Genomic DNA, 20,511 nt, shown 5'->3' on the forward strand with positions numbered 1-20,511 from the left:
AATAATATTTATATGACCAGTGGTGAAGAAAGAACTCAAGGGAAAAGACCAGGCATCATGTCAAGACTTAAAAAAAATACAATAGAGCAGTTGTATTTACAGAAGAATCATCTGGCAGCAGCTCATAATTTTGATGAATTAGGAGTCTCCACTTGAAAGATAATAGAGTATGTTAAGCAATAACTGAAGCTGCTTCACACATTAGGATGCAGGATTATGCAACAGTTGAGCTTCTAGAACCCAACCACTCTGAAACATAAATAAAGATCTCCATCTATAGTTGTGTAACTGCACTCAAACTTTCCCCTCTTTCAGTATATTCCTATTGTTTGGCTCTTTAACCTGCATTTAAAGTGAAATCGGAAGGGAAGAAATGAAGTCACATAGATTTGTTAAAATAATAGTGATGGTTAACATTGATTAAGCACTTCCCAAGGGATAGGCATTGTCTTGTTTAATTCTCACAGCAGTCCTGTGAAAAAGGGACTCTTATTAGCTTCATTTCACAGGTGAGGAAACTGAGGTGTGGAGATGTTGCATAAATCTCCCAGGTCACCCAGCTAGTTAGGACCACTGTCTCCAGAATATCCACTGTTGGCCTCAGTTCTTGGGTCGGCTTTACCCATACCACTGGGGAGCATTTGACAGCACCTGGAGACACTTCTGATTGTCATCACTGAGGAGGTACTACTAGTCTCTGATAGGTGGAGACCAAGCATGCATCTCAGCATCCTGCAATGCACAGGAAAATCCCCTGCCACAAGGAGTTTTCTGACCTAAAATGAGGATGACCAACCCTGGTCTATTTAGATCCATTTAAAACTAAAGAAGCTTTGCTTTAACTAATAATCTCTGTAACATGGTAGATTATTTTATAATAGTTCATCTGATCCAGGTTCAAGACCTTAAATGTGCCAGAGTCTTATTGTGCTTATGTTATGACTTCATGGGGAGAGCAGTAGAGATGACCTCTAAAATAGTGAAATGATTGTTCTCGGTGTGCTTAGGTAACCCAGGAGCAATAAATTCACAACTGCTCTAAGGGCTACATGGAGACAATTCAGATGCTAACATTGGGGGGAACAACCCACAAAGATGTGTTCAACTTGCTAATTCACTGGCATAACAAGCAATGTAGTCTGCTATAAACGTGCCTATACTGTTAGGATTCTGTGAACCTCCTTTTCTGGCAGCTCTTAGGCTTTCCTAGTTTAGTGGCAGGAAGGGGAAAGGAAAATGCACAATACTTTTGAAAAAGATGTTTACAAAAAAGATGCCGTGTTTAAAACTCCCCTTCTTACCCTCCAACCATCGCCCTTTTACGTATTATAGGGTTTCTGTTTCATGATTTTCCCCTCTGGTTGTGAGCCTGGTTCTTGTTTTAATTAAAACACAAGCTGTATATTGGTACCGAAAAACAGCTAGCAGTTTTTTGCCTTTACCTAATGAGACAAAACACAGAAGGCAATCAAGTTATTTTGAAGTTTCCCAGACTCAAAAATAATGCTCCTCTTTTGCAAAATGCAGAGTTTAAACTATACATTCTTGTAACCCTGCCATCCATCTCAAAGGGCAGAACGTTGTGCAATAACTGCAGAATTGTGAGGGAGAGATGACGACACGCATAAACACAGGGGTTCAACGTAGGGCTTCACTGTCACGGCAGATGTGTCTGTGGATTTCCTTCTTTATTCCTATGGAAGCCAGATCTCTCTGTCTTAAAGAAGAAAAATGCTCTGGAATATTATTTTACCATAGGGTTCTTAGAAGCTGCGATGTAGTAATTGTGTTAAGAGTGGCCAACTTGCTGTTCTCAAAAATAGTATTGTATATAGGACTGAATAAAACAAAGGCCAAACCACGGACCCACCGAAGAGCTTCACTCATGAACCATCATGTGTTGGCTGTGCCCCGTCCCGCACTGAAATCTTTAAATCAGCCACCTTGTTTAAGCCTCTCACCAACTCTGCGAGGCAGGCTCCATTTTCATCCCGTTTGGCAGTTAAAAAAAAACGAGGCTTAGAGAGATAGTATGACTTTCATAAGGTTACAAACAGATAAGGGGTCACGATTTAAATACAGAACTATTTGACTGCATAGTGTAATGCTCTTCTGAGCAACTTGGTTGAGTAGAAGAATCTCTGAACCAGTCATCTCGCCCATGACTGTCCCCAGCTGTAGTAATTGCAAACTGCTTTGTGGAAGTAAGGGAGTTGGTATATAGTGTAAATAAATAAAATAAGATAAACCAAGAGTACTTAAGCAAGTCTCTTAATTTTATTGTATCTCAACTTTCCCATCTGTAAAATGATAATAATCCATCTCTACCTATTGCCCTGGATTTTAAGGAGAATATATGAAAATTTATATATGTATATATGTAAACACACACCCTCATATTTATATACAAACACAAATGCACATTTATGTATATGCACATATGTATACACACACCTACATGTGCATATATACATATACATGGACATGTAAATATACACACACATATGTGCACACACATAAGTAGAATTCAGTGCAATATGCTATTCCTCAGCACAAGAATTGTTACTGCCTTTCTGTATCACCATGACTGCAACTTTCATGAAAGTTGACATTTTTTGTAATTGCATAGCCTATTTTTTGTGCAAGTCAAATGAGATCAAGATAATAAATATCCTTCCACTTTACTCTCCCCTTTGACCCAAGTCCTGCAACCCTGAGTAATAGCACAGAACTATGTGGGTTCATTTTCCTAAGATGCTTAAACCACTCTCTGGTAGAAAAATAAATTCTTATGGCAAGTAAATCTCACTCTGAGTGAGTTTTCATATTTTTCCTTCCCACAGACTGGGCATTACTTGCACTAAAATACCTGCTACCCTCTGTTTTGTGTGCACCCCGTTTTACTCAGCTCATCCCACTAACGCTTCCCGGATTTCATTACGTTCTGACCACGAGCCACTTCACAGCAGTGGGAGGGCTTGAGAACGGGCTTGTAGAGCTTATCAGAGGATTCAGGTGCTGAGTTGGGCGGGAAAGAATCCAGCTTGTGTTCCAGTTTTAGGTGCGAGAAAGGCTGGAAAGATATTGAAGGTACAAAGAACCTGTCTTGCCCCTCCTTTCTAGCAAAGAATCCGTCTGAGACCCTATTATACTTTCCTCTGTGCTTCCTAGAATGTGGCCAAGATGTTCAGGTGGGCTCTTATTGCCTCAGTCCCTTCTTCGCTGTCCCCGTCTCTCAGCCCTGCCCTTCTGAGCAATCGCCCTGCTCTTAACCTCTATTTAAACTTTCCTTAGTGCTTCTCAGTATGATCTAGTTTCATCAGCTGTTCAGAATGCCCCAACTTTTTGCAGTATTCCTTTTGCAGTGTCTTGTATTCATGTCTAAATCACCTCTCATTCATCCCTTCTCCAGCTCCCCATCATCCAAAACGTTACACTTGTTCTAATATCGTATTTGTGTTATCTTGTTTTCTTAATACACACCGGCATAGGAATTAGGAATAATCTCTTCCAGACACAATAAATTCTAAATTCACATCCCATAACTACTGTTAGAGTACAGATCTAGAACCCAGGTCCCTGGACTTCAAATCTTGGGCCTGACTGACATCTCTCCCTGAGAAGGTAGAGAGCAACCTTATGGATAGAGTGATTTCCAAGAAGAATTTAGCAACTGCCACATTTTTGTATTTCCTCTTCTCTTACCCTGCAGATAGCCCTCAACGCTCATCTTGCCTGATAGTTATAGCATTTATGAGATTGACTAGGCAGGTTATGCATACACTATTTACCATTTATGAACAAACTAGATTTTGTGCCATTCTACTCAACAAACATATATTAAATATCTACAGTGCCCCAGGCCTGGTTCTGCGTCTGCACATGAATGCCACAGACTTGAATACCTTATGATATCAGGTTAACTTCATGGTGGGTCACATTTAATTACAATATCAAATTCCAGTCTTGGCAGCCTTTTTATTTTGGTGGGGATTAATTATTGGCTCACAGTTAAAACTAGACAATCACTGAAGTCAAACAAAGTTTACAGCCAGCCATCTACCCTACTGCAAGATAATTTTGTTTTCTAAATCTTTTGTCATCTGTAATTTTTGCCTCAGTAGTTACCAATATTTTGGCTTCACTTTAAATCCTCATTTTTCATACTTTTAAATGTAAACAGTAGCAATAATAGCTAACATTTATTGAACACATACTAGATATTGGACACTATTCCTGATGTTGTACATTATTAGCTCATAATCCTCACAGCCATATTCTGATGCAGATTCCACTAGCCCCTGTTTTATAGATGAAGAAAATGATGATACACAGATTAAGTAACTAAGATTAATTAGCTAGAAAATGGCGAAGCCAAGATATAACATGTGCAGTAGTCCTAGAATCCATGTATGTAACCACTGCATTGAAAATGACTTCTGCTCAGCCCCTTGGTCACCTCTGGGCACCCTCATTCACCACATCTTTTCCCATCTATGACCGCTTCTCACAGTAGAAGGGGGTCATTCAATGCTGTCCTCTCATCACCGTTAGGCCCCATTGTGGGTCTTTGTCTTTTGCCTGATTACAGGTATTAGCATTAGAATAGAGTTGTTCCTGGTATATTTTAATATGGTCAGAAAGGATTACTAAATTTTCCCAAGTATCAACCACAAGCAATACCTTAGCATAGAAGAATTTGATTATTAATTTTTAAGTACTTCTTGGAACATAGGATAAAACCTAGGAATAAGAGCAAAAATCAAATACATTTGAAAATAGGATTATTTACAATACTTTCCTTTAATAGAGACTGAATGGTGGGAAAAAATACATTTAGATCAGGCTGGGATAGATATATGAAAATGTAGATCACCAATGTCTGCCCTATGTAGAGGTGGTGTTTGGAGCTATGGGAGTCAGTGAAGTCACCTGTGAAACATGGAATGTGGAAAGGGAAGAATGTTCCAAGGAAGGAAATGTGCAGAAGTGTGTCCCATGCAGTAGAAGGAAAAAGAGGCTTCTACTAAAGAGATAGGAAAGAAGTTTTCAGAGATATAGGAGGAAAACCAAGGGAGATAAAAAGAGGGGAGGGATGATTTAAAGAGTGTAAAGAAGGAAGTGATCGATAGTGGGAAATAGGTCATTAGAAAGGAAAGGTTTGAAAAGTGCCACTGGGTTTCCTGGTTAAGGCTCATTGGTGGCCACAGTGAGAGCAGAGCCTGCAGGTAATGGCACAGAAGCCATGTGGTTGTGGCTGGAGGAGTGAATGCAGACGTGAGGAAGTTGAGACAGGAACCAAGGCAATTCTTTCAACAAAGATAGCTGTGAACCCAAGAGCAGGAAAGTCCACCTGTGGCCAATAGAGGAGGCAGCAGGGATGTTTGTTTCATTTTATAGGATCCGAGGAGAGATTTGATGTTGAGAGAGTAGCTGAAACGGAGAGAGGAGGGGGTGATGGTAGAGCATGAGTCTGGGGAGATGGGAGAGGAGGAGATCTAAGCACAAGCAGAGGGCTAGTGTTGAAGGGGTGAGTCGTCAGTACCACATCCCCAGAGAAGGGCAAACGGCGCGATCTCTTGGGGAGGGTGTGAAGTCAGGACACTTCCTGAATTGGAAGGTCAGGCCATTGGAGAGGAGGTCATAGTTTAAAAAAAAAATACTGTGTTTCTGAAAAATCTCACTTCAGCTGTGTGTTTTTGCTTTCACTACCAGCTTTGCGTGTTCACATTTTTGTCATTTTATTGCATGACTCTTGAGATGCCTGCTGGAATTTTGGAGAGCTATGTGAGAAATCATGAATTTCAGGATAGTTGTTTGGATGACTCGCTTGATTGTTTCTTTTGGAAACTTAATGGGACCTTAGTTGTTTAACAGTCTCTAGCCTGAATAGGTACTTGGGATTTTAGTTCTTTCACTCTCTGTGGCTCGTGGCCATTTGAGTAATGTCTGCTTGTTCACCCAACTGGCTCTAGTTCTCAGGGGTAAGGGCCAAAGCTTTTCAGTCCTGAGCAGTATGTAGGGTGGTCAGAGAGCCCCAAAGCCCAGTGTGAGGATCACACTATGTTGTTGTGAATCCCATGCGTGCTCAAACTATTTTGCATGGCAGAGTGACAACGTTGACTGGCGTAAGCCGGAGATGTGTAGGATTGTCTTATGTCATAGCAACTCTGTGTGATTTGTGAAGTTAAGTTTCAGTGTCTGTTCTTGGCCATGGGCTCTCTTGGATGAAGAAAGACCAGAGAAGCCAAATAATGTGCTAAGACAGGCTGGGCTGTCCCTCCTTTCCTTCCCAGTCCCGACTTGGCCCCCCTCTTCCTGCCTCATCCGTTCTCACGTTTTGATCTACTGAGCTTGACATCATGAGAGGAAGGAAGACAAGGGAAGAGCTGTAGTACACACGGAAAATGTGTTAGAGCGAAGAGACCAAAACATTTAACATCATTTCACAGCTTGCAAACTGACTTCACTTACATTATCTCCTATAATTATCTGTGTTTTATAAAGAAACTGAGTCCCAGAGATAGGAAATGATTTATTTGTCCAGAACTGCAGAGTTAAGAAATGTCAGAATGAGGACTGGAATCCAGAGCTTCTGGCTCCACATCCATTGTTCTTTATACCAAAAGCTAAGGCATCAAGCAGCATTCATGCTGTTGATATATTAGAAGGGTTTATTCTTTTAAATATACCACGATGACATTGCTAAACTCATAGTTAGGAGATTTACTAAAAATATAACTACCATCATTATTACTATTTTTATTGACACTAAAATCATGGGCTACATGGGGTATTCCTTTTTCTGAGTTCAATAAGTACCTAGTATCTTTGGTAAATAAAATCTTGTCCACCACCCTCAGAAAGCAGAGAAAGCAGTTATGTAAGCATGTAGGTGAAATGCCATGTGATAGATTCTATAATGGACGCGTGCCTAAGATAAGGAGATAAGGTAGGGCGGTGGTTCTTGAACTTCAGTCTGCATCAGGATCACCTTTATAAAAACAGAGATTGCTGGGCTGTGCCCTCCGAGTTTCTGGGATGGGGCCCAAGAATGTGAATTCCTAACAGGTTCCTAGATGGTGTTAATGTCGCTGGTTTAACCACACTTTGAAAGCTGGGGTAAGTTCCATCCGGGAGGACCAGAGAAGGTATTGTAGGGGATCCACAAGAAATTTGGTATCACTACAATCAAAAGAAGTGGACACGGGTGAGAGATTAGTCTGAGGTCACGGAGGGCTACATGAACCATACCAAGGCATGTGGCCTTTGTCCTGTAGGCAGTGCAAAACCACTGGAGGATTTGAAACAGAGAAGCGCCTTAGTCAAATTTGCATTTTAGAAAGCTAGTTAATTCTAGTGCAAGTATGGAAGCACAGAAGAAACTCCCACTTATGACCTAAATATGAAAGAACTCCCTTGAACATCTATTAATATTATGCTCAGGGATCTATCAAATGTGTGTACAGCTTAGTATTTCAGTCAAACAGCTAATAAGTCATCATGTGCCATGCATATGTACAAGTCAAGGGTATCATTCTTTTCCTCATGCGCTTGTCGGAGCCAACACTAACATGTGGAAAACGGAGCATAAGGCAAGGCGGTTTTTATTATTATTATTATTATTTTATTTTTTATCAATGGCAGAAAAGAGTAAGGTCAGTAAGGGCTGAAGCAATCACCCAGGATTTAATAGAGAAGGCAGAACTCAAGCTGGCCTTGCAGAGCAGGGACATTTCCCTGGCCAGGGGAAGGCACTGAAGGCAAGCTGGCCTCCAGAGTAAAGAAACTTTGAGGAGGGGAACTAAACTTTGAATGCACAGGGACATTGAAGACGCAGAGACAACTGGACAACCTTTAGCAGAGGCTTTTCTTAAGGCATGATGGAGGAGTGGAAAAGAAGTCTAGATCAAAAAGGCTGTTTCTACAAAGAATGACCTCTGGGAGATTTTTAGAGAAAGAATAAATTAGAGAGCAACACAGAGATAGGAAATAGTCTTCTCTGCCATATGCAAGCCCCCTCTCCTTTCTTATCACCCACGGATAATAGGAATCCAGGGTACAGACTATAAAGTCTTGGATTGGGGTCAAGAGACAGGGAAGATATACTGGGTTTTGGTTCTGTTAGGGCCAAAGTAACAGTAGTTGCTACCCTGGGAACTGGCCATCTGACCTGTGAACTGGGGTGAAGGCCTGGGGGGTCTTCTCCTTCAGCTCCCAGGTGGTAGTACAGTGCACTCGTGAGGGGAGACTTCCTGGGTCATTTGCTTATTCCCAAATTTGCAAATATGAAAAATTGTTGTGTGTTCGTTTTGTGAATTGTGTGTTTCCTCTGCATCTCTTCGTATCACAACTTAACTTTTTATAGAACACTTCCTTAAGGTTTATCTTCTATCCAAAGAGCAGTGTTTGTACTTACTAAAATCCACAAATTGATTTTCTCCTGTGTGTCCTTATAAAGAATGGCAGATTTGTTCACAGGGTAGATTGGAGTCACTGCTGCATTTGACATTCCATATACCCTTACAATTATTCAAAACTTTGATTTTTCTGGCCACCATACCATCTTTTTCTTAGACTGCTGTATTTTTTATTTCCATTGCCAGGAGCAGCACATGACTTTTTCATCAGTGTCATTATTCCCAAGGAATTAAGATGGATGCCTTCACAAAAGTGACTCCCTGTATGACCAGGGGTGAAGCAGCAAAGCTGCCAGGTGTGATGTAGGTCGAGACAGTGGGTGAAGCTCAGCCAGGCTAGTCTCTGCCTGGAGCTCAGTCCCCATACCAACCAGGAAGCCTGTGCTGTTCAAATTTAAACTTCATCAAATTAAAAGTGATTGCACCCTGTGGACCTTTGAGGTCAAATTGGAAGAGTTGAAGGTGCAGCTAATAAATCGGAGATTTTGACGTGCCTGACCTTGGGGTTGTGGGGTGGCAGATAGGATATATGTGGTTGGAAATGCAGATAGCAGCATGCCTGGTTTAATGAAATACGTGTCATTAAGCCTACTGAGAAACTTATTGAATTTATCATTAACTGTATTTAAACACAATCAATCTTAAATTTCTTCTTTCTAAAATTTTGCCTTGGAAGAAAAGGGGAAGAAAAAGGAAAGAGGGTAAGACTTTGCCAAAGGGTGCTTTCATGGAGCACATGGCAGCCGAAACAAAAGGCCCAGTTTTAATTGAATTACAGACTGTGTAATTATTTAACCTGTACCAGCTGGTCTCAAGAAGCTACCAGATTTCCTTAGAGAGCTTGTACTTGGCCAGAAACATAAGGTAACTTATTAGTAACAAAAATGCCTTCTATATATTATGCCCCACTCCCAAAGAACATAATGTAAAAGGGGAAAAGAAATCCTTGGAGTTCATTTTTGGCTCAAGAGGCAGTCCTCCCTCCCTGAAGTGTGTGAGTGGGTTTGCCAGAGCACCTGTAGTCTCTGAGGAATGGCCAAGGTAAACAGGATGTTATTGCATCAGATAGGTAAGAGTAATTTCTCTAATTAGTCATCTGAGATTTCGTTTTTCACTTGGAAGTCCTGGAAATTTAATTTGTTTGTGATGTGCAGTTGGCAAACTGACAATAGCTCCAACTGCCCCTCCCTCTGTCTTGCTGTCCTGATACTGTGTGGAAAGCACAGGGGTGGGGAGATGGCTGGTGTGGGGGGGTCTCAATGTAGACACTTTACTTCATCTGTCAATATCAAGCTAACGAAAGCACCTTCTTATTGACAAATGTGTCCTAATTACACATTCCTCACTTGTAATGCTAGAATAATCCTAATGAGTTTCCCATGATCATTTTTCTTTTAGATTAAACGGTTTTTTTCTCCATCCCCCTCCCAGTTCTGCAACAGTGAAGTCATTCCAAATACATGCTCATTTAGCTAAGAACATTGTTCTTAAAGGTACAGAGCAAACTATTTTTAGGCAGCTATGTTTTATGAATTAAAGTATGATTGAAGACAGTCCCTGACTTGGCCTCTAATTAAAGAGAGTTCATCCTATTTATTTTGTTTGAAAACACCCTTCTCCAAAGAAAGATTGATTGGCATCAGACATTGTCCCCATATATCATAGCTATTGATTTTACATTTGTTGTAGCTCTTCTGATTTTATGCCCCTTTATGTCATAATTTGTTATCCTGATAGCCGGCCCCTGAGTTGGTGCTGGGGCTGAGCCTGCGAGGCGGCTTCTTTCAATTCAGACTAATCTGTACGTGGAATAGATGAGCTTTCAAACACAGAGCCATGCTCCTCTTGCTTTTTGTAACATTACCTCAGTATTTCCCATGGAGAGTACAGTAAAATCTGTGGCAGGTGGCAACATTTAGGGACATTTCTGTCATCCAAGAGATACGGCTCCTGGCTTCCCTGGATGCCCCAGGAAGCTGGGTGCTCCTCCTCCTGGCTTCTCACGAGTAGATTCGCTCTTGGGATTCAGAATGGAAGTATTATGGCTGTCTTCTAGAAACTGTCAAGGTCAGAAAAATCCTTCCATCTTCCACAAGTAGCAGAAGAGATAGAATGTCTGCTGGATACACTCCACCTTGTTTGTTAAAAAACTGTCCAGCCCTCTTTTTTTTTTTTTTTAATGAGGGGGAGGTAATGAGGTTTATTCCTTGATTTCCGCTTGGAGGAGGTTCTGGCGAATGGACTCAGGACCTCTTGAGTGCTGAGCATACGCTCTACCACTTGAGCTATATCCTTCCCCCGTGCAGCCCTCTTTTTAATGTGCATCTACTGACATGCTTGTGGGTAGAGTTTGGGACGCTGCCAGATCATCCAGCAGCCCGTTTAGGGTAAAATTAGATAGACTTTCTGGATATACGTGTTGTACTCAAGTATCACTTCTTGTGTTTTGATTTTCTAGCCAGTTTGAGCCAATGTAATACTCTCATTTTAAATTTTACGCTCTCTCTCCTTTGACTTCCTATTCAGTATTCAGTCACATCACTCAAGACCATCCCGGAACTGTGCCGAAGATGTGATTCGCAAAACGAAGACAGATCAGGTATGTTTCGCTCCCCACCTCTCCTCTCCGTCCTGACTTTCCAAGTGTGGGGGACTCCCTGGAAGCTCTCTCCCCTCACACTGGTTGCTCTTGGTTTCTGTTTTCTTCTTTTATGGCTTCTCTGCTCACCCACCCCCACCCTCAATAAGCAGATGTTCGGTCATCCTCCAAAGGCTAACTGGACAGGGAGGCCCTAATGAGGACTCGGCTGTATACAAATAAGTGTAGGCGATCATTGCGGCAGCTCCAAACCACAGTATACGCAGCAATTTACTGAAAACCCGAGAAACCATTGGTGACAAAACATAATGATGCAGGCGCCAATGAAAAAATGTTGGATGCATTTACTACCCATATGGCGAGGACCAGCTTGGGGGATGGTGCCTTGCCAAAGTCTGAAACCCTATCAGGGACGCGACATGATAGAATCTGCAGTAAGCATACTGTAACAGTTAAGATTAAAGCAGAGCTTTGGAGTTTAATAGTGTAAACTAAACAGAGAATTATGGCATATAGATGAAAACCAGCTGGCTGACCTCTTCTCCCTGCACACCCCTCCACCCTGACAAAAAAAAAGTACATTCAGGGTTGTTTTTCCCCTCTGTAAATCAAGTTAAGCCTCTCTGCTTTTCTCTCTGTGATGGGCAAAAATGAAAATAAAAAGGATATTGATGGGAATGATACCATAGCATATTAAACTATGAAATGATGTTTGTTATTTTTCCAAGTAATTACTCTGAAGCATCACCATTAACCTTGCCAAAGCTGGACCTCTGATAGTAACTGGAATCCTGAGAACCACAGATGATGGAAGACTTAAGATAATCTGTGAATTATGTGCATCGTGCTTAAAAATAAATAGATGGTCCTTACCTATGCCACTACTAAAATTCTAGGCCTTTTGAACTGAAAGGACCTGTAGAAAGCTAATTTACTTTTCTCTGGACTGTTTGTTTTCTTTTGACATTTTGTTTAGATGAAATGGAGAAAATAATTAGTCTATCTAGGTTTGTTTATCTTGGGGTTTTTTGGTGTAAGTGAAAGTAATGCTTCAATGTGTGGGTCAGAAACATCACAGAAGATAGTTTTAAGTTCAAATGAAAGTTTTCATTTATCTTGGTTTTTAAAAAATGTTTTAATTTCAAGCACACTCAAGTTTCTGTGGGATTTAACAGAGGCTTTGGCCATCATGCTTACCAGGCTGTGCCTCCTTACAAGGCATCGCCAGGTTCAAAGCTGAACCTCTGACTGTGATCAGTGACAGAAGCAGCAGACGCAGTGGACAGGCCCCAGCCTCGGAGTCCAGAGACCTCCATCTGAGTCAGCATTCAGCTGTCCATCAGTTAGATGACCGTGAGCCTCTGACTCATTATCTATAACAGAAAAAAGAAACTTGTTCTGCCAGTGTTACCACGCTACTGTTAGGATAAGAATTAGGTGATGTATCTGAAGGTACTTTGTAGGTACAAGATTTTCTTTCTTTCTTTCTTTTTTAAGTTGGAGATGGGGAGTAAGAGAGAAAAAATAATAGCAAATACTTCAGTAGTTTTTAATGTGCTAGGTACTGTAAGCCCTTTACTTATATTAATGCAATTAATCCTAAAATCCCTGTGAACTTAAGTACTATTACCTAACAAGTACTATTAGGATATTTATATTACAGATGGGCAAACTGAGGCACAGAGCAGAGAAGTTAATTAACTCACCCAGAGTCACACAGCAATTACATTACAGAGCTGGAATTCCAGCCCCAGGAAGTCTGCTCTAGAGTCTGCTCTTATCCATTACATATACTGTCTCTCAGATAGCTGCACTTAGGGACAATGATTTAATTTTAGGATATTATCCTTTGAAAACTTTAAAAGTTAGCATTTTCCCTCTCCAATGAAGTGGAAAATTCCTTTTCTCTGTTAAATAGCTTCTCTTGCTTACCAAGTTAAGTGAATTAACAGAAGCTTTTAAAAATAATTTTTCCTGGGGCTGGTTTATTCCATTTTCTCCAGGTCTTATGACTTGTAGCCACTTCCACAATAGCTGATGTTACACATTTATTCTGTGGTTAAGAAGAAAGCCAGTTTCAAGTTCAAAAGCTTTTAAACATCACCCAGAGCATAGATCCATTGCTCAAGGTAATCACCAATAATTAGACCTGACATGAAATGGATGTGTGAGGGAACAACTCAGTCCTCTTTAATGGAATCACATGTTCACCTCCTTTGATGGACCATTTGGAGGCTGGTAAACCACTTTCTAATAGAGCAAGAGTGATCCTAGAAAAAGAAACACATGGAAAACTCAGTCTCTTCAAAGTATCACTGTAGAATTGTCTGTGAGCTCCTTTGAAAGAAATCTCAATGTGGTAAAGTTTTCACCATCCATTTCTGAAAGAACTGAGGTGATCTCAGTTAGTTGTGCAGGCATTCACATGTAGAAATAACCCCCACACTCCTACCAGTGCCTCCCAATCTTTCTTGTTTCAACAACCTAGGAGGAATTTGTTCCAAGAGCATTTGCAGATTTCCATCTTCATGGTTGTCTTTTCAAACAGGTGGCAGCAGAAAACACCTTGGCTTCTGAGAAGAGGCCACATTTTCTTCTGATGGGGCACCCTCCAGGGGAACATTTCCCTAAACCTTCTGCCACTTAGAACGTACTCCACCTGACAAAGATGTTATCTCTTTACCTTTCTGAAGTATTTAGGCATTTTCTGTTTTCTGTAGATTGTCAGATGTTAACATCCATCCTTGTACTAACAAGTCTTTGGCTAGATAGGTGTCCTCGGACCCATTTGTTCTTTTATTTATTCATTCCACAGCTAACCTTTGTGTTCTCCATTCTATGCACTGCAGACACAGGGAAGAACAAGATGTAGATAAGACCCCTGTTCTCACAGCACTTCCATTCTAGGGGGTGACGGACGACATGCAAGCAAATGAGTAAATAAACTGGATCATTTCAGATAGTGGTAAGAGTGATAAATGCTGGGAAGAGCATTGCCAGCAGGATCCCTATTTTTCTAAAAACTTATTAGATGGAAAGAAGCTTCAACCTTTAGATTTCTAACTCCCAGTAGAAGAAACCACCCTAGAAATCATCTAGTTTGAGAGAACGTGGGAAGGTGCAAATAATAAAAGCAGATGGGTATAGTGTTGACAGTGGAAAGATATGGATAAAGGTTATACAGGTGCTCTTTGTATTTTTATTTTTTCAACTATTCTATAAAGTTAAATGAAAATGTGTTGTAATTATAATTGAATTTTTAAAGGCAAATGATAATAATAATGTAGTTCAAACGCCATCAGATCTTTGAAAGCGATCCTTATTACCCTGACCGTGGGGTTGTCCAGCCTGTATTTTGTCACTTCGGTCACAGGGAGCTCACAGTCTCAAGAAGCTTCCCATTCATGAAGGTTAGTTTTTCTTCAACCAAAATCAGTGTCCATCAAATTTTCAGTCCTTGACCATGGTTCTTTGGAGCCATAGAGAAGGACAGTTGCCCGCAGCAAGGCTGCCACTAAGTGTTTGGAGGTAGCAGTCACCCTGGGTTCTGTCTTCTCCAGACTATAATTTCCCTCCACAGTTTTGAGTGTCTTCTGCTCATGCTTCTGGCTTTCTTGTGGGTGACTACAGTTTCCCAGCATCCCTTTTAGAAGTGGTGCACCCAGAACTCAACCCAAGGTCATCCCACATATGGTCTTATGGGAACCTGTCAGCCCAGCAGATCAACCCCAGGACTTAACCACACACCTGTCCTGCCTTCCCTCATGGGCTACAAAGTCAAGAGTCATGCCTGCCCTCTTTGCCTGTTTTTTCAAGTGTTTTCAGAGGAGGCAGAGTTCAAGCGAGCCCTGTTGGTGGCCCTCGGAAGCCTCTCTGTGAGAGATACAGCCCAGGGCTCACCTGCTGCATCCCTGGACCCTGGGCTCCACACTGGGCCCTGAGGGAGGCACATAGCTGAGGTTGTCAGGGGCCTGGGCAGCGTCCCTGCACCTTCACTAGCTCACCAGTGCCCATGGGTCTGCCCCTGGGAGTGCCCTTCCTTTAGCTGAAGGCATTGATTCCTATTAAAATCTCTGTTTTCCCCTGACAGGGATAATATTTTAAATCCTTTTGCCATCAGTTACACTACACCATGACTAAATTAAATTTTTGTGAGAAAAACAAGTTTTGGAAAGAAGTGTGAAGGAAGTGCAGATACCACAGGCAGGCGAGAGGGAGAGGAAGAAGTAGGAATTGAAGGCCTGAGAAGAAACGTTGCCTGTGCCTGGAGCTGCACAGCTGTTTCTGAGAGTTCCCAGTTCTTTCTCAGGTGCTCAGTGTACCAGGCATTGTGCCAAGTCTTCTGTAAACAGCTTGTTTGCCCCCAAAATTATTTTCTGAGGGAGGACTGTATTATGCCCATTTAATTGATGAGGAAACTGAGGCTCACAGAGAGCGAATAAGTTGCCCAGAGTTCTGCATTCAAAACCAGGTCTGCTGACTCCAGAGCCCCTGTGAAGTTGAGTGCACTGAACAGCAACTGTAGTCCAAGGATCTACAGGTGGCTAGTAGTGTGGGTGCAGTATTAGCATCAAGGAAGTTATGTGTGAAAAATTTGCCCCTGTAAAAGGAAGTTATTTGTGAAATGTTTGCATGTATTCTCTGCTTAATCCCTGCTACTCATGTAGGACAGCATAAGGCAGTGAGTGTCAACTCTTCTCTGTGGTTTCCTCCATATGAGGACCAAGTACGTTATGTCGACATATGGTGTTCAAATCAAACATATTCAATTTCATTGACTTTGAGTTTTTTTAATTAATTGGGCATTCAAATACACATTTGTTTCAATTCATGGCGCTTTAAATATTTTGTGATTCTTTCAAAATATGTATCTGCTTAGCTCATTGTATAATTTTCTTATGAAAGAAAGCAGATAAATATTACTACAGCTTTGCATCTGAGAACTTAGATGTGCTGAGGTTGGAAAACTCAGTTATGTAACAGTAATAAATAGCCCTAGGGTGGGTTTGAGAAGAGATCCTGAAAGAATTTCAATACCTGGAATAGTAGAGAAGATCACTAGTATGACAGTGAGCAAAGGGAAATCATACTTTTAAAATTTAGTATCTGGTGAAACTCATTTTGGATGTATATTTAAAAGTATTGCAAATTTGCTATATTTTTAGTCCCTATGCATGCACATTTTGTGACAAACCCTGAACCTTTGAAAATGTATGGTTTTCTAAGATTTTCAAACCAGCACGAAGAATAATACATTGACATGAAATTTATCCTCTTGACACTGCTGAGACATAGCTGATGATACTAAATATATAAACCTCCTGTTTTCAATTTTATTAAGGTTTCATGCTAAGAGCGTGAAAGTGAAAGTTGATACAGCAGTTTAAATCAAAAGCCCACTGATTAATCCATTTCACATGATTTAATATAAAATCAACTCAGGGAATAGGGAAATGCATTTGCTAAGATCTCTATCAATACAATGAACACCTCAGCCTGATGCAGCAAAGAATCAACTGTTTATGACAAAGATTTTATTTAACTCCAGTAAAAATTTACATACAGTGAAACATCTGGATGAGAATGTTAGTCAAATAAAACAATTATTTTTTTGTTTTTCTTTAACAAAATTGTAAAGGTAACCTAATTTTTAAAGTGGAAGATAAAAACTACAATTAACTATGCCACCAATACAAAATAGCTGTTTTTCTTTCTAGTATTTTTTTCAGGAGGCATATTTTTTGTATGGTTGGAATCATATTGTAAGGGCAGTTTTATCTGCTGCTTTTTTCTGCCGTTACAGAATGTGCATGGCCATTATTTTGAATGAACCTCAGGACTTACTCAGGAAAGCAGAGCGGCCTGCTCTGTCTGCCTTTCATCTCTTAACACTTTGCTTATGTTTCTGGGAGAAAGGGTGAGGGGAAAGAGAGGAGCAGGGGGTGATGGAAAAGTTAAAAGTAAAACCCTAGCAGTGTCAAAAATAATGAAAAGAGCTGGAAGTGGCAGGGCTTAGACACATAGCATCTTTGCCCTGTCTTCTTGAACTTGAACTTTTCTTCCCTTTGCTTAGTCCATAGATATAGGCACCACAGCTCCCCGATTTTCTAGAAGGTTGTGGAATTAAGAAAGTCAGGAATCAGGCAGTATTCGAGGGAGAAAAAACTTCAGAGCAAAGACTCAGTCTCCTCTCCCATGTTTTGGTGTTTTTGGACTCTAAGGAACATATCTCCCACCCTCAAAACTGGTGTTGAAAGCTCGTCTTGTAGAAATGGGTTCAAGGGAACCTGCGGTAAGGATGGATGAGAAATCAGAAGTAGAGATCTCTCTAGAGCATCTATCACCTCATCTAGAGCGTCACTGAGGCAGGAAGGGAACAAGGCAAAACTGATGCAGAAGCCAAGTGCCTTTCACCTTGTGCGGCTTCGCAGTGATGTCCTTCAGTCCCTTCCTGAGGGAGAAGTGGTTTTCCCTGTTCCATCTTCCCCATCCAGGGCAACAGAAAGAGTGTGTGTTGGGGAGGTGGAGGGCTGTTCCTAGTTTTGGAGCTTCATAACATCTCTGAGAACACCCCACTTATTGCTGAAAGCACTTCCTTTTCCTTTTGTCTCTCAAGGGGCTCTTCGCATTTAAAATAAGCGCTCTTTGTCCACGGATTTCCTTTGCCCTGACTCTTAAAAAAGGCATTAAAAACTCAAGTAATAGAAACAGAATCCTAGAATCTCGTAGTTGAAGGACCCTCAGAGAGAGAAGGAGTCATCTGCAGAAGCCCAGACCCTTCTATGGCAGTGGGTTGCTCAGGCCCCTGCATCTCACAGTGTGGTCCAGGACCAGAACCTGCACCACCAGCATCACCTGGAAGCTTGTTAGAAATGCTGGGGTGGGTACAGCTCAGTGGTAGAGTGCATGCTTAGCATGCACAAGGTCCTAAATTCAATCCCCAGTACCTCTATTAAAAAAAAAAAGAAATGCAAATTCTGAGGCTTTAGTGCAGACTGGAGAATCAGATTAACAAGCTCTCCAGGTGATTCATTTGCGCATGTTCAAGTTTGAGAAGCACTGATTTAGGCCACCTTGGTGCTAATCCATTGTCCATGATGAGGTGTCATGTCACTCCATGCTCACAATCAAGCACTAGTTCTCCAGGGTGGTTCTCAAGACATACAATGGGAAGCTCTCTTCTTCTCCTGGGTCAGCGAGCTTCCTCAAATGCCGCTCGCCTCCTGCGTTCTGCCTGCCAGTCACATCAGGGAACCTCCTTCAGTTCTTCAGACATGCTCTGTTCTTTCACATGAGATGTCCTTTCACCTCCAAGTTCACCTCCTCAGGGCCACTCTACCTGACTCCCTACACCACCACTGTTTAATAGACGTATAACACAAGCTGTTTCCATAATTTAAATGTTTTATAATAACTACATTAAAAATATAGATAGATGAGTTGATTTGGTACCTTCTATTTAACCCAGCATATCAAAATTATTATCATTTCAGCATGTACCACCTGTCACATGTTAAGTGCTTAATAGCCATAGGTGTCCAGTGGCTTCATTTTGGACAGTGCAAGCCTAGATTATATTAGCACCCCTTCCCCAATTTATTATCTTATTTCCCAGCTCCTTGTACTTTTTCACTTCCTTAAATATCTGTGTTTTTTTAAGTATAAATAATGTGATGCTAGTTTTCATATCGGTTTTCTCTAGTAGACTAGCCAAAATCGATGTGGGGTAGTTGTGTTCATTATGGTATCTCCAGTGCCTGGTGCTAGTGCTGATAAACGTCCAAGGTAGGATGGATGGATGAATGTGTCAAGAGGTGAAAGGAAGCCTACTTCTCTGGGTTTTGTATTGTAATTGAGGTTGGAGACAGCTGCTTCGCTTCTCTTCATTGGGTTTGACACTTTGATATTCAGTTGTCTCTTCTTTCGCCTGCAGCATTGATATCTTTCTATATATATATCATCATACGAACACTCTAATTATCTCCTGTCTTAAAAAACCAAGCAAATAGTACCCACTCCAGTGGCTCCCACCCTAATTCTCTGCTCCTTTCTCTCCCCATCTCAGGCCCCATTTATAACCAACCTCCATTGAAAAGTTAAGGGAACCCCCATCTCCAGTCCCCACCTCCTGTTCACCTTAAATATCTCCAGGACGACTTCCACCTCTTTGGGGAAGGTCACAGCTTCCATTCTGCCAAATCCATTGACACAGATGTTCTCATCTTGGCCTTGCTGCATTATTTGAGACTATTGGCCACACCTTTCTAGAAACTTTCTCCTCTCTTGGCTCCATGACACCATCTCTCTCCTCGTTTTTCTTGCAACACTTTGACATCTCCTTAGTCTCCTTTGTGACTCCTCCTCCTTCTCTACTTGACCTTTAGGTATCCAAGGGGGACGGAAGTATTCAATACGATACTCTCTCCTCAATCTCTTAAATCTCTCTGGGTTGATACCTAATCTGTTCTCAGGGCTTCAAATGCCTCTTACTTGCTGCAGCTCCTCGCCCCAGCACTCTAGCCTCCTAGTTAATGACCCACTTGATATCTACGTGGAATATCTCGTGAAATTCTTAAGAGGAATCCGTGAATCCCCATCCCCAACCTGTTTCTCCTTAGACTCCCCCTCAGCAATCAGCACTGAAACATCCACTCAGGGACTGAAGCCAGGACCCTCCCCTCCCTCATCTCCACATCTGTCTATCAGCAGGTCCCGAGTCCTCTGTGCTCAGAGTCACTCCTCATCTGTCCACTTCTCTCCATTTCAACAGCCACCAGTTAGGCCAGGCCACCTTTAGGTTTCATCTGGGTTAAGGACCACGAATTAGTGTCACTTCTGTCTTCACCATCAATCCTTGCCACCCCACATTTCCCACAGAATAGGCAGAAAGATACATTTTTAAATGCAAAGCAGATCATTTCATGCTCGTGAAATCCCCCTAAGGATACCCTATTTCACTTAAAATATAAACCAAAGTCCTTTTTGTGGCCAGTAAACCCCCAAGTGATTTGGCCCCTGACAGCCTCCCACAACTTCATCTTTAGCTCCTTTACCCTGGCTCACTCTGCTCTAGATATGAGAATTATGGAACCTGCCAGATGCTCTCCTGCATTAGACATTTGAGAATGTGCTTCCTTCTATGCAGATCTTCACAAAACTGTCTTTTCTCTTGTATTTCCCCACAGATCCTCACAGAATTGTCTTCTCATCCCCAGATCTTAGCTGAAATGTCATCTCCATGATGAGGCTTCTCAGCTGTTCTCTGTTCCAATACCTTCCTTGTTTCCATCAAAGCACTTTGCATTTTGCAATTGCTCATTCATCTATGTACTTGTTGGACTGTCTGCTTCTGCCATGAGGATGGTGATTATGTCTGTTTTGTTCACCTCTGCACCCCTAGATCCATGTGCACAGAGAACATTCAGCAGATTTCATGGGATGAATGGACCCTGCTTGTGAGCATCTTTCAGCATTCTGCCAATTACTTTAGCA

General features: G+C 41.5%; 1 protein-coding gene across 2 annotated transcripts in view; it reads left to right on the top strand.

Annotated features, from left to right (window-relative positions):
* Positions 1-20,511, top strand: part of SNCAIP (synuclein alpha interacting protein) — a 141,033-nt gene that overhangs the window by 73,332 nt on the left and 47,190 nt on the right. For both annotated transcript variants that reach the window (XM_064483446.1, XM_031448896.2), the window contains exon 3: positions 10,947-11,019. In XM_064483446.1, coding sequence (XP_064339516.1) covers positions 10,947-11,019 — 73 coding nt within the window. The remainder of the gene's footprint in view (positions 1-10,946; positions 11,020-20,511) is intronic.

This window comes from Camelus dromedarius, chromosome 3, assembly GCF_036321535.1.
Source record: "Camelus dromedarius isolate mCamDro1 chromosome 3, mCamDro1.pat, whole genome shotgun sequence".
Taxonomy (NCBI): Eukaryota; Metazoa; Chordata; class Mammalia; order Artiodactyla; family Camelidae; genus Camelus; species Camelus dromedarius.